General features: G+C 41.3%; 2 protein-coding genes across 2 annotated transcripts in view; one reads left to right on the top strand and one right to left on the bottom strand.

The window, feature by feature from the left end:
- LOC110987478 (uncharacterized) overlaps positions 1–5,488 on the top strand; it is a 44,572-nt gene extending 39,084 nt beyond the window's left edge. The window contains exon 8 of the mRNA XM_022250232.2: positions 356–5,488. Within this exon, the coding sequence (XP_022105924.1) occupies positions 356–583 (228 nt within the window). The 3' untranslated portion in view covers positions 584–5,488. The remainder of the gene's footprint in view (positions 1–355) is intronic.
- Positions 5,489–13,728: 8,240 nt separating this feature from the next.
- Positions 13,729–24,151, bottom strand: LOC110987485 (uncharacterized). Its single transcript, XM_022250242.2, has 4 exons — positions 23,653–24,151; positions 17,631–18,374; positions 16,192–16,233; positions 13,729–15,647 (listed from the first exon to the last, which is right to left on the bottom strand). Exons 1-4 carry the CDS (start codon positions 23,975–23,977, stop codon positions 15,487–15,489), a joined length of 1,272 nt encoding a protein of 423 aa, XP_022105934.2. The 5' UTR covers positions 23,978–24,151; the 3' UTR covers positions 13,729–15,486.
- Positions 24,152–24,909: the final 758 nt, after the last annotated feature.

Here is a 24,909-nt window from a genome sequence, read left to right as displayed (position 1 = left end):
CTAAAAAGCTTGGCAGCAACCGTCAGACTAATCTTATGTGAGCATTGCATAATTTTATTATTAAATATCCCTGCGAAGAACCTTTCAAAGCCTTCTACCGTTTTTCCTCAAGTTAGCAAGTAATTTTGTAAAGTCACCTACTTGTTCCTTTATGGAAATGTTTTCTGAGAACCTGGGCCAGGTACTTTAGTATCTCGTCCAGTGCCTAGCCCTAGATTATCTTGTTACCGGAGCCAATGTTATGGATCTCCTGGATGCCAAAATGTACCCAGAAAAGTACCTGTAATGACTGCCTTTGCAAAACCAGGTTATCACTTCTTAAAGCAAAATTTGTGCTGGGTTTGATTGAATGCAGAAAACTCGTTCGACCCGTTTTGTGGAGCAAGCCGAGACGTACCTGGACAAGTACATCTTCATCTCCAACCTGAAGAAGACGCGGGGCCGCAAGTGCAGCCTTTTTCAACGGCTCTACAAAGTGGTGGCCACCACGCAGAACGAGGTCTGCCTGTTCCCCCAGGAGACGGACACAGAGCTGTGTAAACGGATAGCGCTGTTCATGGCAGAGGAGCGCACGGGCTATTAACCAGATCCCACCCGTTGGACCCGAACTCACCCAAACAAATTGAAACAAAGAAAGAAACACTTTTCTGCCTGGTGCACTCTTGGAAGCTGTCTGCATGGATTTATTGTTGCATTTACTGGTGTGCTTTTATTGCAAACTTCTGCACACACGGTCATGTTGTTACTGCTCAGACCCACAAAGGAAGGCATGAAGTTGGGAATTCAGATCCTGCCTTAATCGCTCGCTAGGCGGACAAACGTTGGCGCTTTGATGCTAGGATCCTTATGTCAGAAGTGAAATTGGGCAGTGGGATGAATCGTTCAGCTTGAGTGGCAGCTAAAAGAGCGTTAGTGATTTCAACGATGCAAACGAGTCACTGTGTGCACGTCAGCCATGTCAGCGGGAATGGATCCCTCTTGGCGTATGGTGGAATTGGCAAACAAGCCCCTGGTCATCTATACTGCTCCTGTACACCTGCCTTACCAGAAATCCACTAGGAAGTTTTTGAAGCCTTTTCTGGATGGCAAAGAGTAGAGCCCAGCCTGTTTCTCCGCATTCAACTGGATGCCCTGTCATCATACAGAGAACGTGACATTGAATCTACTGGAGAGTGGACCTTTCCCATGAAATATGCAAATTGGACTGGCGCATGCGCGCTACTACCACTGGTTGGCAAGTGCGGCCGTCAACGCTATCGGTAGCATAGGTGAGCTGCTGGTAACCATAACCTGGAGGGTTGACGGTCAATCAAAATCATATTACAGCCTTTGCCGGATACTTGAGCACACTTTTCTCGAAACTAGGTGAAGTTTTTAGTGTCCTGAGGTTGGAAAGTAACAACTCCTCGTCTTTGGCACTCATGTCAAACTATACTAGTTCAGAAACGGCGATAGTGACGCACGCATGGAGATTTGTATTGTTACGTCATAGGTTTAAGCAACTTTGCCAACCAGTGGTAGTAATACGCATGTGACGGCCTTATTTGCATATTTCATGGGAAAGGTCCATTAAGAAGTTTCCTAACCAAACACATCTGGAGAGAGAGTGCTGATTGGCGTGTTCAATTACTTTCCTCGCGCTTACCCATGGTGTTTGCCATAGGTGTTAAGAAGGGCATGAGCAGTATGTGGTAATAAGCAACTGATTACGGGGAGTCCAGTTGGCGTAATGGTTCTTTCCTCGCCTTTTATCTGCGTGGCCCGGGTTCAATTGCCCATTCGCTCCACAGGTGAATTGGGTTTTCAGTCCTTATCTGATTTCGTGGATTACCGGTATATCCAGGATAGTCCCTTGGGGTTTTCCTCTCACTTCTAAAACTATAACTTCTTCTCATTGTCTCCTCTCTACAGGCTTCTTTAGGCTTGCGAGCTACTGTGCCTAGGGTGCTTTTGAGGAATCCTTGGTTTTACTACCAGAAATAATTGATAGTAATGTTGGGTTATTTGAGGTGCCTAGCTAGGCCTAGAGGTCATTTGAAGATCACCTTTGCAAAATCATTTTCAACTGTCGAAAGCAATGGACATCCACATCATCATGTGTCAGGTCTCTCTTTTACAGAACTTACTTGGCTATTTGCTTTGGTTTTTGGGGTACTCCCCCAAGTAACCAACTTGGCTGATTGGCAACTTTGGCGGTTGACTTTGTATGAGTATTAGGTGGGGGAAGTAATTGAACACATTGGACAATGAAGGTACTAAGACTGGTGAATCATTGAATCTCCAAAATGGTGGTGTGCACTTTGACCTTGTAAGGCCTAGCCCAAAAGTTGTGGCTGCGGCTGGAAATGGTACACCTGCCTATGGAGGCCACTAGCCTTGTGACTGCTGCACCTCCCTACTGGCACATGTGTCACTCCAAGCCATAGCATTCTATTGGAACATAGGCTGAGTCTTTACCATGTAATCATAGGACTGGTCGCAGACATGGTGGACAGCGCTCTGTGTGTCCGACCCACATAGGGAAGGGCAGTGATGGAGTATGGGCATGTGCATATTTCATAAGAGCAGTTCTGCAGAAGTGCTCAAAGTGCAGAATCTTGCTAAGCAAAACCAGGTTACCAGCCAACGGTTACCGGCCAGCGGTTACCACTTACCGGCCAAAGCATCATACAAAGTGTATTACTTGAGACTGGTTCACCGCTCATTCTTTGCTCGGCACAGAAATTCTGCCCAGCAGTGTTTGAGACATTGGGCCATGTTTGCAAGCACACCTGTCCAAAGCGTTAAGGAGTATACTGTGCTGGTATGTGTTTCTTTCTTTATGCAGCAGAGTGTGTGCCGTTGATGTAGTTCTTTTGTGGGGTCCAGTCATTAGCATGAGGGTTATCCTACGTACTCTGGAAGAGCAAAATTTGTTTTTTCTGCTTTTATTGGGAGGGGAGTGTGCCTTCTGGGTTGAAAAGTTTGGTCCATCTTTGGGAAACACTTCTGCAATGGGAGTAGGATCGAGTGGGTCGTCAGAAGTGCCAAAACCGTTTTCTGGTGTTGGGCTACACGTGAAGATTGTTAACGGTCACTAAGCAATATACATGTAGAGTGTGCGGCATGAGGAACGCGCGCAAAAAATGAGAGTAAAAGGTTGAAGCAGGAGATTTTTTTAAAACTTGCATGTAAGTGTGCTACAAATCTTCAGTGATAAGGTTGTACAATTCTATCACTCTGAAAGGACTGGGTGGAAAGTGAGACTTTTTACGTGTAAATGCGACCCTCACTCAATTTCTGAGATAGCCACTTGGCAGTAGCTGCCTATGTTAATGCCTGATTCTGTCTGTAGTCTGCTCAGAATCTCCCCCCATTGGCTTTTATGCAAGAAATGATGGGAATCGGCTTTGATGAAAGAGATCCATTGAAAATAGACTAATGCTTTTCTGCACATTTGATGCATTACTTTGTTAAATTACATTTACGAATTGTTGGTTATTCAACCGTTTGACTTGCCTAATGAATCCAAACTGACCCACTGAAATATTCTCAATAGGTCATTGCAAATAGTGAATGTTGCATTGTATTTGAAAGTTTTTCCATAGTTTGATTCATTTTTAAACTTGTATTCTGCATGCACTGCGTGAAAGACTTTGTGAATGACTTTGTGAATTTTACAGTGTAGCATTTCAAACTCTTCTGATGTAATTTTTGGAGAATTCTACAATTTTTTTTAACCAAGGAAAGAATGTACATATTTCATTGCGTGATAAATGTTTCAAACCATAGCAAGTATAATACGCTGTAAAATTCTGTTATCTCGGGTAGGAGTCATACTTGTAGGTAGGAATTTTTGCCAAGTTCGAGTTTGTTCTCATGCAGTAAATTTATCATGTTCAAGCTTTAATATTGACTAAAAAGAGAGACACTTGTTGCAGATTTTGAAGCTCGAAAGATAATGCAAATTTCTGCTGCATTCACGAATAAACAGGAGCCCCATTAAAACGGATTTCATTACCATGATGGCAAAAACGCAGGGTGTTTAGGTCTGTGGAAGCAAAGTGGGCTTCGTGGGTCACTATCCCAAGGACTTTCGAAGGTGTTTGATCAGCCACAGTTGGTCAATGGTGGTTGTTTTTTTGCCTGGTAATCGGTACTCTTTTGTGCACGATTTGCATGTACATGTACAAGGGAAAATGACCAGAGTGGTCGCAGCTCAAACACGGCCTGGATGGTTGATGCTTCCTCGCTCGACGATGTCCTGAAGTGAAACACACATGCATGTACAGTACATGTCCATGCATTGGGCTCTGCATTCAGGCATGAGACACTACAACACATTATCAGTTAAAACATGATTTATTCGCGGATAACCTCTTTTGACTTGACAAACATGCACATGTTCTTGCAGATTGTAGATTAGAAATGTACATGTATGGAGGACCAAATAGACAGTACTACGTCACTGACAAACCTTACAAGGTACAAGTGTAGAATTTTGTATTAAGTTTAGCCTGTAAATAATACTCTTATATTACATATACATGTACTTTTGCTCATTTGCTCCAGAATCACATTTATTTATGATGCCAAATCATAGGTCAGAGAAGGTTCAAATTATATACATTTACATACATGTACGTACATTTACATGTACGTTCTTCAGCTTAAAAAGAAAGGAAAAAAAAGAAGAAAAATATATATACATGTATTTACAGTTCCAACTCACGAGGCAGAAAAAGTTGAGTGTGCAGTGTATACCATTCTTCTATTTCATATCGACCTTTCTCCCCCATTTGTCATCATCTGAAATAACAGAGAAATCTCCCAAACCGTTGCATTACTGTGGGTTCAAAATCTTACCCACTGTCTTTAAAGTACCGGATAACCGTCTATGGGGAATGTTCCTGCGGTTTGCTTTTAGTCAAGTACAGTACATAGAGTTCTCTCATGGTCTGGGGATCAGGATGAAAATTTGGACTTTTGATTTTGAAATTCGATACAAGTATTCAGGTACCTCACTTTGTAACGCCAGTAATACCCGTAATAATTAAAAAATCAAAAACAAACCGGTACCCCTCATAAACATTTCATGCTGTTTGATTAAAATATTACAGAAATACGTGAAAGAGAATAGAGAAAGAGAAAAGGTTATTAAACTTGTGTTAATATCATCCATGATGTAAAATGTTTACAAATTCTTGTAGTAGATAAATTACACCTTGCCATCCCATTTTTATAATTTTATTTTAGTCCATTTCTTCAAGAAATCTTGTAAATACATAATTTGTGATTAAGGCTGTAGTATACTATTTTTTGTTCTTGTTCATAATTACAGAAAACCACCAGTTTTTATTTCATGTGCAATTTAATACGCCCAATCTTAATTTCTGTGCAAAATTTAATTTACAGATGCCTGTATTAAGAAGCCCTTGATATACACTTACAGTTTGTTTAACACAGAGCCACTTTTGGTTGCTTGAAATAAATTGCTTGTTAAAATAGACTCTTCCCTCTTCAGATCACTCCTATTCTATCATTGCAGTTATATGTTTGATGGAATCAACGAAAAACTATAATTTAGTTCCTTTCAGAACTGATTCTGTTTTATCAACATATACGTCAAACCCAGTGAGTTGTGGAGAGTGATTTAAAAAAAAAAAACTGTTCTGGAACCAATAATCCAACTGCCAGTTTTTCTTCTTTCAGTCTTACATTTTCCCAACGTGACAGTGTCAGCTATGGAGTGGACAGCAATCACATCACACTTTCATCTTGTGACTTCTAAAATGATCAGTTGAGGCTACGTGTACGCCTGTAGGGCCCGTCTGCTGAGCCCGCTTATAAGCAGAATATGGCTGAGCACGGACAGCATTTGCATGGCAAAATATACGCCACCGCCCTTCCCGGGGGATAACTTTGGCAAGCTTGTGGCAGGTTGATTTGGTGCTCAGCACTTAGATCCAATCGGCAGTGACTATCCACTTCCAAGTAATTCCGCAAAAGTTGAAGCCTAGGTTCTTGATAGTGATACGCAAAGTGTACCCAGTCATCATTGATTCTCACAAGCGTTTGGGACACCTCAGCAGCACTCTTTATATTTGATTACCCACCTATTATGTTTTTATAACTGAAATTACACTTCAGTTACATTTTGGATGAGTCTGACACAGTGCACAATAAGCATTAGAAGTGACAGGCTGCGTGTTTTCATGATTCACAAACTTGTTTTTCCCCTTCTTATTTTTCACCTTCTTATTTTTCACCTTCTTATTTTTCACCTTCTTATTTTTCACCTTTAATCAAGCCTTTGATACCTTGAGAGGACACGTGCAGTGTGCTCTCTGCATGACTATTAAAAACAGTTTGTGGTGTCCAAGATGTTTGTGGTTTAATCGAATCTTGGATGTATTTGTTTCCGATCAAATTCTGGCTGGTGCATTCGCTTACTGCGGTATTGAGGGATATTCAGTTAATTAGATCGAATCGGATGCAGTTCATCAGGCAATAAAAATGTCACGGCCCAGTTCTCTCATTGTTCAGCAAAACTGGATCGTGGCATCAGGCATGGGTTAAAGGCGAGGATTTTACCGACTTTTTACCCCAAACTGACGTCATGTTACATACAGTAACAGTGCTGTGCAGCACTCGGACTGGTACCCTGATGTAGAGTATATACAGCATCTGAAACGCAAGTATTTGACAAGTCTAGCTCGCTTGCGATAAACGGATAGGCATTCATATCGTCACCGTTTTCATGTCAAAATGACCTTTTTTGTGTTTCCATTTTTTAAAAACTGTTTTGCTTTAAAACTTCGCACTCAACTATGTTGACATGCTTCTGTAAGCAAAATATTAATTAAAAATTACATTAACCCTTGAAAAGCCAGGGGACGGAATCTGCTCCTTCAACATTTTTGACAATATCTCCGCAGTGCATTTTTATTCCAGAGTTGAGTTTTTGGGAGTTTTAAGAGTAACTCACCAATTTCGCAAAAACTGAACATACCGTTCTTGAGCAGCGTGCATTTTCCGAGACGGGTCAGCCAAAGATGTATTCTTTTCCGCTGGCACACGTGGCTTTGAACTTCCAGTGACCACAGCAGTAAAACCATGTCTGATTGAGTTCAAACTTCACATTTGTGGCGATAAGGAGTGTCTTTACATGCATGCCAAGTTTTAAAGGAAAAAAAATCAATTGCGGTACAGCCAAGTTCTACCCCCCCCCATCTGTGAGATGGGCCAAAATAACTCGGCTCATTTAGGGTTAATGACGCCAGTGACAGGCTTCTCGAAGCAGAGGAGATTAATTGAAAGTCTCATTGCTTATTCAGAAAATCTGTATGTGGCCTGTCCCGAGCCAGTGATGCATGACCACTGGCATTTTGAGGGTTGGGCGGATACAGTTGTGACATGGATACCAGTGCCATCGGCAACGGATAAAGTAGATCTCATGAATTCAAGCGACATATAAATTTTTAATGTGTCCGCATCGCAGGTTTTATCGTGGTGTCCGATAAGAGGAACTTATATGGAGTTGACATGACTACACTTACATGCATTTCAACTGATGCCGCCATCATGCCAGATCCTCATTGAAGTTGTCTTTAAGTTCATTTTAATAGTGTACCGATATTTACTCTTGGAATAAGAATGTAAAATCAATGTGTGATTTTTTTGGTTGAAACTCAGGTTTTTCCTTTTTCCTTCAATGACTGGGACTATAGTTGGAATCCTTTGCAGAGAATGATTTGGAGTCGTTGCTCTTTCTTACTCAAAGAAAATAAGCCTTGTGCGAGTTAAATTTGAATAAAATCTGGTACCATGAATTCTTTAAATTCATGTGAACATAATTTGAGTCTCCATACTAAAGACACTGTTGCTGTAACTCGTGATTCGGGTCAAGCTTTTGCTTAGTTACATAAGCGACACCCTGCACTTATTCTCCTACCGGCATGTTGCTAGGGCAGCGACGATGACTCCTCTGTTGTGTGTCCTTTGCAAGTGTCACAATTTTTGGCGACTCAAGGGCAAATGTCTTGACTCGAGTCACTGCAAGCAAATGACTTGACTCGATTCGAGCACTTTATCAGTAGACTGGACTCAGTGAAAGCTGACAAAGACTGGAGTCCTGATATAGAAAACAGCTTTGCGAGAAATAATCTGGAGTTGTCATGGACTTTGCTTGCTTTATTGGATGAGGAGTAAGCATGTGATGTCACCAAATGTGGTAGCCCAGCTGTGAGCAAAAAGGCTAGAAGTAACCCATTTCTCCTGAGTCTATTCTTGTGTTGAATTACTTGGGACTTGAATTGAGCTACATCATACTTGACTCGACTCGACTACACATTGTGGATCGTCTCAACTTCTTAACCTAATGACTTGACTCGACTCTTAATAGTCACCACTGCACATTAAAATGAATCGACTCGAGCCACACGATTCACTGACTCGTTCAGTTTTCTGAAGACCGCCTGCAAACGTTTCAATTCATGAAATGTTTGAAATATAGTCTCGTAAAAAGAGGTATTCACGGTGTAGAATGTATATTTAATGCTATAACCGACGGGACATCGAGAGCTTGGTACAAAAGTAAATATAGAATGGGAAAGAATGAACTTTAAATAAGCGAAAGTTTAAGTATGATGGAGAAACTGTAATTCAATCTTATCTGTTGTGTTAGCATGCCATTCGGAATTACACCACTTGGTGGGTAAGACATGACTTTATCGTGTCGTTGCCGATACTGCAAAACGGAGTGGTCGGTTATGTGTCAGTAGGATTGTGTGCTGTTATGTTAATTACTTTTAATTAATCAGATGGAGGGGTACTAAGGACCATCCATTCATCCATGCACTGATCAATCCTGTTTAGTGCAGGCCAGACAGGCAAATTGCTGTATACGCACATTTAATGTTAAGGGCGCCCTCTGTTGATCTGCACTTCTGATGTCGGCGTTGACTGGTTGTACGGAAAGTTCGTCACCCTCAATTCCTATCTCTGCAACTGCCCAGGTACTATGTTCACTGCCGTTTTCCAATACTCAACTTTGGCTCCGTCTCAGGCTTCACCTGTTTTTTAACCAGCTAAGTTTTTTATCCAGTCTAATAGTGCCACAAAACATCAAATAAGATGCAAGAAAGCCAGAAATTACAGTAATCCAATTTAATTTAAACGCTTCAGGCCCACTTCTTTCCGCGGATGGAGACCATAATTTATTTTAACAAAATACAAACAAAGTTCGCTGAGAAAACCTGATAACTGAAAACTGATCAGACAGCATCAGACCACCGTATTATATGAACCCCTTTGCACAAACTTTGAAACAAATTCTGATCGTATAAATTTTAGGCCAGAAATATGTCCGCTGAGCTCATGAATAAAAATTATACGCACAAAATATTCTATATTAGAGGGTCCTGAGAGCCACGGAACTGAGGAATTGAAGAAATATGACACTGAGCCTCTGGGCCAGACTCAGGGCTTCCAATTCAGAGCAATTTCGATTCAATGGGGTCCGAAAGTGGCACTATTTGAGCCATTTTGCAGAGGGCTGCATTTTCAAAAATACTGGCTACTTTCGTTTCCCGGGCAGTGAAATTTCCTTCATCGTAGGGGTGGTCTGTTTTGGGTGAGAATTTCTCAAAAATTCATTAGTCAACCCACTAAAAATTGATGAGAAAATGAAAGAGGACACGTGGAACATGTGCAGCCTGAACATCCGTAAGAGTTGTGAGTATAATTATTGGTGAAGTATGGAGATTTATCACTGCTGTTTATGGGAAGTTATTTGCTGCGGTGCACCCTGCCGATGAGAATGTCTGATCCCTGTCTCAGGCGGGCGCTCGTCATTTCCACCACTGATTCTTGCTTGTGCTAAATGTTTTATCCGTACTTTTGCCAGTATAATTCGGTAACTACTCAACCCAAGGACCCAAGGATAGAGGTAAATAGGGTTCAATTATTGTAGAATCTAACATCATAATTGTCTTTACTTTCTTACGTGTTTTTTAATTACTTCCGAATTATATTTTAGATCTTTGAGGGTGTTTTTTGTTTTATCTTGCTGGGGACTATTTTTTCTTCCCTTTGTTGCATTTTTTATGTGATCTCTGACATGAATGTTGGTGATCTGCCAGTGATCCATGAGTGATATATAACTTGATCTGTGAGCGATTTGTGCCCTATGATCCGTGACCTTTAAACCTTGTTATTCTGTGAATCTAAGAGCCAGAATAAATCAAGTGAGCAGCAACAATGGACCAAAGTGTAAAAACAGAGTGAACATTACAGAGTTAATGAATAAACATTCTGCATGAGACTCACTTTGTTAATTTGATAAGATCTCCAACTGCCTAGGATGATGGAGATGCCTGGGATGATGGAGATGCCTGGGATGATGGAGATGAAGAGTCAGAGCAGACGAGAAATAAAACTGACATCAAAGGGGATGGAATATCACAAAGAACAGAAACGTCAAAGCTCCGAACGGCTGTTAGATAAAATAATGCAAAAGATTTCTAGACAGATGGAATGCGCAGTCTCACAGCTGTTAGTGCATGATGAAAATCGATCGACACTGGGTTAAGCTGTACTCAGAATTCTGCGAGCTGACTGAAGAAGATGAACAAACACAGCCAGGCGAGACCAGTGAAAGAGACATGCACTTACATGCCTTCAAGACCAGAGGACTACCTTTCCAAATCAAGTCATCGGAGCAAAGGAACAAAGATGATTTGAATCACCGCACAGCCTCAGTGATGAGTAGGAGATCGCAAAGAACAAATATGTCAAGAGCCAGTTCGGGTTCCAGTCGCTCTAATACCGAACTTCTTCGCATTAAAGAAGAACAAAAAGAGCTGAGCTTGCAGCCTGCTCAGCAGCTATCAGTCGCATGCATGAACTTGAACTGTCGCATCTCGAGCTGAAAAGACAGGTCGATCAGCTTAATCTCTAGACTGCGACAGATGTAAGTAAGGCTCGCATTAGTGTATTGGATCAATTCGAGGGGGTTGATACTGAAGCAAAGCAGACAGGACTTGATGTTGGAAAGGAATCACTTCCGCTACTGATGAGTCCCATAAGACAAGTCCCGTCATGAAACTGACGGAACCCCAATCAAATCCAGTTCCCTCACTCCATGCAAGCACAACACCATCAACCCCCTCTGATTCCATCGACAGAGTTGAGCCTTCTCATTCAAATAACCCACCAAATGACCTGATGAGTGCTATAACTATCGTCAAGGGGGCTGATGTTCTTCACACACAAAGACGAGCAACTACCAAAGAAGAAGGACGTATTTATGGGCAGTGTCTTTGACTACCAGCTGTGGCTGAATTCCTTCAAAGTTTTAGTTGAACAACGCTACCCCCTGGCCACTGACCGATTTTACTACCTGGTACGATACACTGCTGGAGAGGTCCATCAGTGCATTAAGGGCTTGCTTCGACTCAACACCGAAGGTCCCTATATTAAGGCTAAGAAATGTTTGGCTGATCGATATGGAGACAAGCTAAGGGCAGCTTACACATATCTAGAAAAAAATTGAAAAATGACCAAAAACCAAGCAGGGAGACGGAAAGGCACTCCGCCACTTATCTGAAGTTTTGTTCCAGTGTGAGACAGCAATGGCCACTCTGAGCCAGTTGAGGATACTTGATGACCTTTCAGAGCACAAGAAGATTCTTTTAAAACTCCCAAGACAGATTCAGGAGCGGTGGCTTCGTGTTATTGACTGTCAGATCCATAGTCCTGACAGCACTTCTCCAGATGCCAGGAATGATGCATAACATGATGACTATACCTCGTTTGCCGCGCTATACAAGTTTGTAGCCAAGGAGGCCCGTATCGCCTGCAGTCCCTACCAACAAACATGAGTGGGGAGCGAGGGGAAGATTCGAAGCTCAGCAAACTCGCAAAGCCAGCAACAGCAAGAGCATTCACTGCCAAAACAAATTAAGTGCCGACAAAGAAAGAGAATGCACCAAAAAGGGCAATGTTCCCTCTACACTATACCTAAGGTCTACCCCTCGAACTGCCCCCTGTGCAAGGGTGAGCACAAGTTTGAGTCTGTAGTGGTTTTGCTGCGATGAAGCTCAACGAACGGCACGAATTCATGAAAAAGAATGGCCTTTGCTTCGGGTGTCTTAAACGGGGACACAGACGACAAGAATGCCGACACAAGAAACAATGCGACAACTGTGGCAGATATCATCCTTCATTTCTTTTTTGACTACAGCAATTCCACGCCAGAAGAGAAGAATACACCAAAGAGTGAAACCAACAAAGAAGTAGTAGTTGTTGAGTCCACTACGAACAGAGTACAGGCATTCGATGCTGGAAAATACTGTTCCCACACGCTCATTGTTCCAGTAGTACTACACCACCAGAAGGACCCAACTACAAATCTAAAGGTGATAGTGTATGCGCTTTTGGAGCATTCAGATGCATGCTTCATCTTTGATTCCACACTTGAGCGGCTTGATGTGGATGGTGAAGAAGTTTTTCTCAGCTTGTCTACTATTCTTGCTAAGGGAATGATTTCATCCAGAAAGGCGCACGGGCTTCTCATAAGATGTAGAGATGTATTTACCTGGCACCTACTCAAGAGACTCCATCAATGCAAATCGTCAACAAAATCCAAGATCCGAGACTGTGAAGGAGTGGCCACACTTGAGGCATATCGCAAATCTACTTCCTCCCTACTTAAATGAAACTGAGATTGGACTGTTGATAGGTTGCAATGCGACCCGTGCTATCAAGCCGAGAGATGTCATTCATGGTAACGAGGACGACTCCTATGCAGTACGAACATTTCTAGGATGGGGAGTTGTAGGAAAGATGCACCTTGGCAGCGTCCACAAGGATGCCAGTGGATTGTCGACTATATCACAGAAGTCACAACACCACTTTGCCTGTCGCACTCAAGTGAAGATAGTTAGCCCTCTTCAAGTCACCCTGGTGTTTGAAGTTGAATTCAGTGAGAGAGAAAGCGATGAGAAAGTTTCCCTAGCTTATCGGAGATTCATGCCAACACCCCGCCCGCCGTAAAAGAATTTCAGCAGGCAAAGCAACTGATACTGAGGCTGGTACCAGAAAAGGCTTCCCGAAGGAAAATTCAGGCCCTTGGTAAGTTTGATGGTGACCAGAATGGTCTAGGGACCCCTCTGAGAAAGAGCAGTCCTCTGTACATGCTTGACCCCATCATAGATGAAAATCAGCTGCCCAGAGTTGTTGGACGCATGAAGCAAGCCTCACTACCTGTGAAGAGATCAAGCATCCTATCTTGCTCCCACGTCATGGCCATGTAACGGACCTACTGATTGAACATTACCATGTTCAGTGTAGCCACTCAGGTCGTGGGATGACTCTGAATAGCATCTGTCAGGCTGGATTTTGGATATTGGGAGCAAGAGCTGCTGTTACGAGCCACATTCGGAAGCGTGTTGACCTGCCGCAAACTCAGAGCTCCAATTAGATGAAAGATTAGAAACATTTTCTTCTGTCTGTCTAACGAATATTTTTGCCTCCCTTTGTAGCAGTTTTACGTGATCTGTGACATGAATGTTAGTGATCTGCCAGTGATCCAGGGGTAATTTATGACGTGAGCTGTAGGCGATTTGTGCCCTATGATCCATGAACCTTTGAACCTTGTGATTCTGTGAATCTAAGAGCCAGAATAAATCCAATGAGGAACAACAATGGACCAAAGTGTAAAAACAGAGTGAACATTCTGCAGGAGACACACTTTGCGAATTTAATAAGATCTGCAAACTCCACAACCAGATTTGAACGACAATACGTCCACGTTCTTTCTCATTTCGAAACCATTTCTTTAGATTATCAAAATAAACGAAATAAAGTGCCGTGTGTATTGAGACCTGATAAAAACATCGGTAGCAGTTTCAAGTTATTGCGAATTGAACATTTTGCACGAGAATCATTTATCTGCAAACACACAGAGTAGTGGTTATACGTGCATTGATGGAGTAAATGTACATGTGCATGTACAAACATGTACAAACTAACTGCATGTGTGCCACATAAATCATGGCCGACATCAGTTGACAGAGAGCCAATATTGAAATTGCTCAATCTAGCGAAGGACAATTTGCAATAGCTTAAACATAACATGGTATCCTTCCAATTACCAAGAAATGCAGTATGTGTGGAAAAATTGGAGAACAATTCAAAATTTCGATTTTGAAATACACTTTTTATGTTCAGAAATGTAATGTATATATAGAGAGATCTTTCACCCCATTTTCTCCGAAATGTCACTCACGATTAACAAGAAACAAAATGAAATCTGAAGCCTGGTTATATTTCTGTGCTGTAAAATTAGCAAACCTTTACACACTGTGGAAGAACTCCTCAGATGGTATACGTGTAGTCGTTTGTTAGCTGGCCTTACCATTTTAACAAACAACAGAAAGTGACCTCAACTTTGCAGAATTGTAGCGCATGTACGAAAACAAAATGGGGAATATAGGCCTACCTGAGCCTGTCATGCCTGTGAATTTGCCCGCACGGGGTCATGCAACAAATCCATCCAACGCGTGCTCGATTTATAACCCCCTCTAACCATGTATTGAGTGATTGATTGAGCTATTGATTAACTAATTGACTGATGAGTTGATTGCTTGGTTGTATTAAGTAATAAAGTACACTGCAAAACAGCATAATCTGACTGCTCCCTCGAAAAACACTCAGTCCGAGAACAGCATTCTCTAACAAGCTAAGTTGAATAATACAATTAAAAATTGAACAAAATTCCAAGAATTCATAAAGAAATTACCTCAATAATTTGCATATAAACTACTCATAGGGACAGCCTTTTAATTTTAAAATCACATTCATAAAACCATATGCATGCACATATAATTGAAAGTTTATACACAAAAAGTAGTTTCATCGGCAACGAGTTCCCTCCTCTTTTCGGTGTCTGAAAGATATAATTGTTGTGCTGTAGCCTCAGTGTCAGATGATTCATGATCTAAATTTCATCTTGACATCATGGCCAGAATTACATTCCATTGAAAAGCACGTAGCACGCAAGCTCGTTTCAGGCGTTTCTTCAACTTTAATTCAAAGTCATAAACTCTTCTCCACTCCATATTATTTATATACACCTTTGAGACAAAGAATTATAAATACAACAATAACTGTTTTCATTTGTTAAGTCTAATTCTTCAAAAGTGTATATCATAAGTCGTAAAACTACTAGACGGCGAAAGTTTCAAGGAAATCTGACTGAAACAACATAGCGACAAAATATTAACCGTATACAAGTAAGAAATACACATTTACCGCTCACCCAAGAAGCTTACATTCAATAAATTGATGTTTAACATACGCCCTTGTTTTGTTTCCCCCCAACTGCTTGGTGTACAAGCACTTCTATGCTTTTGACTATTTCCCCTGAGTGATGAAGTCCTATAAATTTCATATTCCTCATACAAGCACATAAGGTAATTGTGTTGAAATACGAACGATATCACATCACATCTGACAGATAAAAGGATGTTCCTGCTGATCTAAGCACGAACTACTCGTTGACGACCCATCGGTAGGCCTTGGTGTCGTTTTGCTGCAAAACGTGTAGGACTTGTCGTCGATCGTAAAAGGATGCTCGGCGTCCTCAACTGGCCGCAAGGAGAGGCCTAATGTATTATAGAAGGAAATATATATTGCCAGATCGCCTACACTAGTATTTGAAGAATATCTACCTAGGCAACAAAGTTTAAAATGCTTCCCCATGGAGCAGGATTCTAATATGCGGGGTCACCGATCCTATTTCCAGTTAGTCTGATGTTCCATGGGAAAGAACAATGCACAGAAGAGTGGAACACTTTTCATTTGCTCCTAAGCCGAGAGAGTAGCGGGCGTTACGCTGTCTTGTATTTAGGGAAGACGAGGAAAGGTTGGTGGCGGCAGACCGTACAAATTGTGCTCGCTGAAAGTTACACTGCAAACGAATTTCGCATTTTTTTATTTTCTGCGAAATGCAGGTTTGTAGAAAGTTTAGAAACAAAATTCAAAGCTTCCTGTGAGTCAATAACGCACAGTTTAATATATGTATTACCTGCCCTGGTAACGAAATGAAGGTGATGGAACGTTGACCTCAAAACATGCGGCCAGTTCCATTTTCCAAAACGAAATCATTCAAATAATCTGCTGGAAACTAAAGAGAGGAAAGACACTTACCAATAGTTGCATAACCCGTTTTGGCGATATTCACCAGTTTGCCTGAAATTACAAATGAAAATATTTTCATGCTACTTGTTTTATCACTCTTATTTTATTGGTTATTTCTAAGTCAACTGGGAACGACCGTCCAGTTCTGAATTATTTGAGCATTCTAATGTGACCACCACTTGAAGTCATGGCTCTGAAGAAAGGCACTGAATGAAACACAGGTTCCGCGTCGACTGGACACGGGGTAAATGTGCTTATGCACTCTTTATGAAAACCTATGTTTTCATGACATACTGACATGCCAAATGTGACTGCCTCAAAAAGTCACTTGATTTCAAGAGGAACTTAGGTCTCCTCTGAACAAATGCACACGATTTCTCTGCATCTGTGTCCCGTGATTATTATTCAAACGCCTTTCTTCGGTTTCACAAACTTATGTGAAGAACAACTGTACACTAGTACTGTCAAACGGGCTAAGCTACTGACTAATGACGACTCCGTCATTTAGACAACTTGGCAAGTTGGATGTAGGCCTCAGATGATATGTGTTACACAATAAACACTATAAGTCCCAGACGTGAGATAACAGTCTGAAAATTAATCAAAATAAATAAAAAAAATACTAATCACATCATAACCCACGTCTGAGCAAGAGAAAAGATGGCCTAAACCTAGGTACATGTACATCTACACGAACGTGGTACATTTTGTTTGTGTGTATACTATAACATTAAGCACACTATAGGCCTCGTTTAACTGACATTCTCACGAACTTTTCCAGATTTTTCATCATTTCTTTGTAGGGCAAAAATAAATCTAAACTCACCTTAAAGGGCTCTCTTAAAAATTCTCTAATACCACAATACTTAGAATTTACTGTATAATCTCTCGTCTGATACACTCTAATAGTTTGATCTTGCATCACATATCTGCAAACCATTACATCATATTTAGGGGGTTCGACATAATTAGCATACGCTCATCCCCAGGACATTTGGATGGCTGTGCCTTTCAATACACATTGGGACCAAGGATGCATTGAGAACAAGTTTTCTCAGCCATGCAGTCAGCAGAGCCTGATTTGTAAATTTCACCACGAAAAGACTTTATCAATAAGCAAGATGTATTCTCAGAGTTTGATTATAATGTGATTCCTAGATTATTCCTGTGATTCATAGACCTTAAGAAACCACAATTTAATTTTGACATAAATTTAAACAGAGATTTTGCTGCCCAACTGCTACAGCAACACCAAGGCTTGAGTGGAAATTACAGCTCTTGTCAGATTTATTACTGAATTGATTGTTAGAACTAAATTGTTTAATTAATCGAACTAATGGCTTATTGATTGGTCGAATGACAAATGACTAATTGATTGGTTGATTGATTTTTTTCGTTTCGTTTTTGTGCAATCATCAATATTCAGTTTAAATGGTAGTGCTACCTACCTATCGATCTATATTTATACAGGTGGCGTATTTCTTGTTGGCTAAGGAGACCATCAAACACAACCAAACTGCTGTACGCTGCTGAGCTGCCATATTGATCTACGGAATAGGTCTTTTTGCACGTGTTTGTCATACCAAGGTACAGACGTGTGCAGCCATCCGACCACCCACCCTTACTGGTCGCATTTGACATGTCATCTACTTGCATCAGTTCTCCGTTGACGAAAACCTTCAAGCCCATGCCTGGCGATCCAACTGAGTCAACTATAAATGTCAGATGGAACCATTTGTCCAAAGGTAATTTGCTGATGCTATATTTCCGACGAATGTGATGGTATTTGGACCTTGCTGCAAACAGAAATTCAGTAGATTGGGCGTTGTACATGAAAGCGATTCCTCTTGCCGAACTTGTTTGTCCGCCGGAGCTCAAGAAATAGTGCACTTTATTTTTGGCATCAGATGGCGAGTCAATATTCAGCCAAATGGACCATGTCACACTGTGCGACTTACAGCTATCAAGGTTAGAGATACAACTTCCATCAAAGTCTCCAAGATCTAGAAATGATTCAACAGGTAAATGTACTGCGCATGCTTGATCTAGTCGCTCTGGACCGGGAACCACTGAGGCAGCGCTTCCATTTCCTCTCACTTGATACGCCTCATTGTTTATGAGGTTATCCTCACAGGGTATGACCTCACTCTCCTTGTTGAGGGATTGGTGCAGGATTGGTTGTGGGTTCGATTCTGAAAAAGTAAAAGATATAAAAAGTAAGACTTCAGGTCAGCGTTTGTTTCATTTACAAATAAGAAGCGATCAGGTGGGTCAATTTTGGCTTAGGAAAATGCGAACCCTAGATATGTTATAGTGGAATGTCATGACTATATGGGTGCTGACGTGGCTACCCTATTTAAAATGGGGATAGGGCTGTGCCATCATCAAAGCTGTCGACGGGGCGTCGGTAGATCTCATGAGCACGGTAGTCTAATTTCCCGACTTGGCACTTACCTGACCACCATTCTTGCTGACAACACCACGGTTTTGCCAAGAAATCTGGCTAATGGTGGTATCACCCCTACCCCCTTTAGTGACGCCCGTGGGATGGGGTGGTTGTTTTGCGAGCTTTAGTTAGTTTCAAGGGATTGGGCTCTGGATTTTGAGTGGTGTATCAAAGAGGCTTTCACAAGAACTGCGAGCTTTGTCAAGGGAATGAATATGTGCTTGCCTTACGACAACTAATGCCCGAGCCTGCGTCGCGTCTAGTTTCTTAACTAACGCTTAAGACCGGGCGCAGGAAAATGGACGCGAAAATGGATGGACGCAGCCAAGCACATTATGTATTCCCATTCATAAATACCTTTTTATTCAGAAAATCAAAAGGAGTCAACATGTGATTGATTTCCAACGATTTTGTTCTAACATTTTACTTTTTTCTCCAACATTACCGTCCATTTTATGGTATATTTCTTTTGAAAGTTCTACAATAGCATCACACACAGACTTCTGACCATTCAGACTCAATTCTCGTATCTATGTGCCAGCGCGTGATCTACCTAGCGGCATTATCACTTTTTGGCGGGCAATATCAAAATTTATGATAATACACGGTCACACGGACGCGTTTCGACCAATAGGAAATACATGTATTATCTCAGATATCATGAATTTCCATTATTAGGCAATGCGTTGCTACGTGTAGTGGAGACCAAAGGCTTTGAAATGTCTTCAGAGTTGGTTTCGCTCAAAATGCAGCTTGTTAAACTAACATATAATAATCAACGGTTGGGCTGCCTACTGAATACTGATAGTTAATTGTCTCTAATCGGCTACAGGCAGAAGGGTGGTCCATGTCACTTTGTTCACCCAAGGGAAGAAAAACCATTAACGTCATCAGCGCGACTGGTCTTGGGCATTGCTAAATGATAAATGAAACATGTATTCATTTATGCTGTCCATTAAGATAATAAATTCTTGAAAGGGACCGCTTGCTCGAATTCTCCTCTGAGGCAGTTTGGGCCAGGATCTTTTATGCGCATAGCCACCTGGAATTGTCTTTACTACAGTGCTGATAGAGTTTCAGTTTTTTTAATTAGTTTGCTGTTTGGGTATATACTTTTGTTTTAGTTTCATAAGACGCGGGGATTCCAGTCACTAGACATCGCTGGAATGTCATCTGCCGGTATTTATGCGCATAAGGTCTTCGATAATGAATTAATACTGTGCGCTTCAAGAGTTCAGTAGGGGTCTTTAATAAATACATGTATGTCCTTCATGAGGCTTGTGTTGCTCCGGCGCACAATGAACGTTATTTAAAAAAAGCCAAGATTCAATTAAAAAACAACAAACAAACAACCCAACACCCCAACAAACAAACAAAGAAACAAACAAACAAACAAGCAAACAACTAGAAGTTTGATGGTTGTTAACACAACCGCAGGCTGTTTCGGCATTTTGTCGGCATTAAACTATAAAAATATTGGAAGGAATTAAAAATATTCACATTTCACGAATGTTACATGATTCAATCAGACTGACAAGAGTACCGAAGACTGGCTCTTCAAAAACGTGTACAGAACCTGTAGTGGACAATTAAATATTCAAAAATCCATAGGAAATTAGTTGATGACCTCATGATGACGCCGTCAATTACAATAATTTTGTATCATGGGCTTTGTTGGCTATCACCTTGATAACGATCAAACTTCGCAAAATTGTGGTTACACAGTTACGTGTACAAAGTGATTGGACTAAAAATACCTATGCAGAGAAGCTGCTTCTTCAAGATGGTGTCACGTGATTTGCATTGGAACTGAACAAAAAGTTTGGAAATACTACTTGATGTTTAGACTTTTTGGTATATTTCAAATTAAATAACACAGTGTAAAATACACGATTTCTCTTTCTTTCTCATGGTAATATTGAGCCGAAGTTGACGACAACTCATGAGTCTTCAGTAGTAAAACGTGTACAAAACCTATCGGAAAACACGGCAGATTGAATCTCATGTCACGTGACCCCTGATTGTCATTTTGACAATTTTCCGTGGGAGCCTTTCTTCATAAAAGTGTACTTTTAAGGAAATAAGTCAGATTGACCAGAGTGCCAGAGACAGACTGTTGAAAAGCGTGTAAAAAGCCTATGAGGGAAGAAGGGAAGATTAAATATCCAAAAGTCAATTTAAAAATAGGTGATGGTGTCATCATGACGTCATAAATTTAGCATTTTTTTATCAGCGTCTTTATTGGCTGTAACTTCCATAATTATCAAATATCTCAAAATTTGCCAAATGGTGGCTTGAAAACTTGGACAAAGTCAATGGGCTAAAAAATCAATACTAAATCACATGATGACGTCATCATGATGTCATTTTATTTACATTAGTTCTCGTATCAGGGTCTTTGTTGGCTATCATTTTGATAGCGATCAAACACCGCAAAGATTCCAAAATAGTGGCTTGAAAATGCGTACAAAGTCACTGGGCTGAAGCACGTATGTAGAGAAATTGCTCATTTCAGTTGATGTCACGTGATTTGCGTTTAATGGTATATTAATTGGTAGTCGAACAAATACAAAAAACAAGATTTTTCTTTTGTTCTCATAGTAAACCTCAGCCAAAGTTCATGACTACTCTCATTAAGATCGATAATATTGCTTAGTAGAAAAACGTGTACAAAACCTGCGGGAAAACACTGCAGCTTTAATCTCATGTCACGTGACCCCTGATGAAGTAATTTTGATAATTCCTTCCTGGGAGCCTCTGTTCATGATGTACTTCAAGTGTACATTGAAGAAAATAAGTCACATTGACAAAAGTGCCAAAGACAGGCTGTTGAAAAACGTGTACAAAACCTATGGGGGAAGATTAAATATCTAAAAGACAATTTAAAAATGGGTGATGACGTCATCATGACGTCATAACTATAGCAGAATTTTTTATTTAGGGTTTCTGTTGTCTGTAACTTTGATGAGGACCAAACATCTCAAAATTACCCAAATGAGGGCTTGAACACGTGTACAAAGTCAACGGGTTGCAATCAATATTGAAAAATCAATACTAGATCATTTATTTATTGTAATTCTTCTATAAGGGTCTTTGTTGGTTGTCACCTTGATAGCGATCAAACATCGCAAAGGTTTCAAAATAGTGGTTTGAAAACGTGTGCAATGTCAACAGGAAAATTAAAAAAGAAATCACGTGATGACGTCATCATCACATCAGGTCATTATTTGTCCGAAGCCTTCCCCTTTCAAGATAAATGCAAGTTTTGAACACAGTCGGACAAGTACTTTACAAGATACATTGCTCGAGAGAGTGCACCTTTTTTGTCACGTGACTGGCTACATGATGACGTTATTATCATATGGTGTCAATTTTCTCTGCTGCACTTCCTTTCAGTTGCCCCTTTAATGAAGACTGGCTGTGGAACAAAACACATGTTTAAAACCTATTGGGAGTATAAAAATTCAAAAATCAATTTAAAAAAAAAGAAGGTGACGTTATTATGACGTCATAAAATTGTTGTTTTGCAGAGTTTTTTGTTGGCTGTAATTCTGATGACAATTGAAAATCGGTAAATTACTAAAATGATGCCCTCAAAACGTACAAATCAATGGTCTAAAAACACATGCAGAAAAACTGCCCCTTCAAACTTTTGTCACGTGATTTGTTCTTCCGGATTTAGGGGACCTCTGGGGAAAGTGGAAAAACCCACAGACCAGAGACAGTCGTCGTCGGTCTGCGAGTCCTCCCACTGCGTCGAATCTGTGTTGGTGTTATCAACCATAGAACCCGGGGTGTAAGGGTTAGGGCATGTAGGGCTTAGGAAGCTGTGGGAGACAGGTGAAGGTGATTTGAGAAGAATGAGACGGGGAGTGTCGCCGGGTGAAAGTTTGGAAGATGAGGTTTTTTGTGTTTAGTCACTTCTGAAAAAAGACAAGAAGGGGCAGGTGGGGAGCCCCAGATGTACTAGTTTTGTTTGTCCGAAGCCCCCTCGAAGGCAACCGCAGCCGAGGCGCCCGATGAAGACTCACCCGGGGCAGCAGTGGCCGATCCGTCGCCCCTAGCAGACGCCGGTGGCAAATCGGTGCAGGCCCGCAGAACGTCCTGAGGTAGTCCCACCGGCAGCCCCAGGAGGCCCTGCGGACGCCGAGCAAGGGCCCCCGCCGTCCGCTCCAACAGACGCCGTTGCAGACGCGGGAACCCCACGCACGGCACGCGCGGCACCCGCGGAGGCCATTGCCTCCCGCGGACGGGGCCGGAGATGAGGAATGTTTAGAGTTTTTTGAGGGGTGTCTAGGGTCAGATTTGCTATGTACAAAAACTTGGGGGGGTGAGAGGGTTGTCAGTGGGAATACCACAAATTACAACTTACTCCAGAGCTCGAATGACACGCGTCTAAGCTGAAGAAGAAGAAGAGAAGATGGAAAAGGAAGGGAAAAATAAACAAAAAGATCGCCTTTTTCGCAAAATGCTAAAAAGCAAAAAAAAAAATAATAATAATACAAAAAGAATGCCTTGTTTGCAACTTGTGAAAAAGCCCCACCCCCCAAAAAACAGAACAAAAAGAATGCCTTTTTCGCAACTTGCAAAAAAGCCCAAAAATCTTCTTAAGGAAAACAAAAGCTGTTTCGACTAACTTGCCCCAAAAAATAAATGAATAAATAAAAAAAAAGAAAACGCCTGAACCAAAGCAGCACCGTTAAATCTTGAGAATATTGAGCAAAATTCGCCGTAAAGCAACATACATATCAAGAAACATTAACCCGGAATAAAGCCACTTGGTAACCCAACCGCACTGATATGAGCAGGCTATGTTGAAGAGCAAAGTTAATTTTAAATGAAAATGGAGTTAGCTTGTGTGCAAAACAATACGGACTCAAACAATCAAGTATGTCAGTGGTATTAAATTACGCATATTATTGGGCCTACTGAATGTTGCCATTCATTGCCTTGCTGGAGTAATCAACATCACTGAAAATGGTTCTACAAAAAGCCTAACGCCCAGAATATTTGTACCCACTTACCTGAGGTTCTCGTGGAGTTTATGGTTAGCCAAATGAGAGATGGGACATCAGATGCAAAAGCGTTCTTGAAGATGTCGTCTACAAACTTCGACGTAAACAGCAGGTCGTTAAAACTTGTAACCGTTGCCAGGGATGCAATACGAGCAGGACTGCTGAAATGCTGACAATATTCCACTGCGTCTGTGTACGATAAGGATGCTGCAAAGTACCGGTAGCATTTGCCTTGACTCTCAGTCCATTGCAATGGGCAAGATGTACATACTGCTTGAATGGAATCAATCGAAGTCTGTATGTAGACAATCGCCAGAATCACCCAGAGAGCCATTGTGCAGTAGTAGCGTATGAATCTTGGCAACTAAACTCACCCCTAGCCAATAACTGCACACCGCACTTGAAACAACTCAGGCAATGTTGACTGGCTCTCCTGTATAGTTTTTAATACTGACTAGTTTGCCACTAATGTTAATTCTGATTACGCTTCTTTGAATGTCACCGTTACTGCGATTCAGTCGACGTATACTTTACGTCACGCAGACGGCTTTCCTGCATACTGAAAGAGCCATGGCCCTTTATTGCGCAGGGGAACGTCAGTAGGCCCGCGTAATCAACTTCGACTCCATGGGCTGCGTGCGCGTTCCTTCACTAGCGCAAGGCATGGTGGGAACCAACATTTGCGCGATAACATCGTACCCATGGGAAACGAGGTTTGTGAATGCATGCGTAATACTGCATTTGTACTCGGTTGCTAAGATACGTACGGTACGTGGGTATCTTTTCTTTCGTTTCGATCTTCATCAAAAACTACTGGTTAGTAAGTACGGAAATTGCGCTGTATTTCGGCTTTAGGAAAGTAACATTCTTGCATGAGTTTCATTACCGACTATCAGAAACATTTAATGCTACAGTTTGCACAATTAGGAGGAGGGGAGAAAGGGGCAGGGGACTGTGAAGGAGAACACGCGAACCGATCCACCAACGGCCCACATCTTCTTTGTATCAAAAATCTGTCGACTATTACGAATCCTATACAAACACCAACACTTAGGTAACCTTTCTCTCTCGCGGTACATTTTGGCCATAATCACATAAAAGTTCACACATGGCCTTCTTGCAGTGGCTGAACAGGAAGATACAGAAAAATCATAGACTTTAATTGGTGTACAGTTTGATAACAACACACTTTAATCCTTCACGAGTAACATTACATTCATTATCAAAGCAGTGTCATGATTTCTGTAACCTTGCATATTTATGTTC

The sequence above is a fragment of the Acanthaster planci genome, linkage group LG21, assembly GCF_054643075.1.
Source record: "Acanthaster planci isolate LZ-2023a linkage group LG21, COTS_SCS, whole genome shotgun sequence".
Lineage (NCBI taxonomy): Eukaryota > Metazoa > Echinodermata > Asteroidea > Valvatida > Acanthasteridae > Acanthaster > Acanthaster planci.
This window is presented reverse-complemented; position numbering and strand designations above follow the sequence as displayed.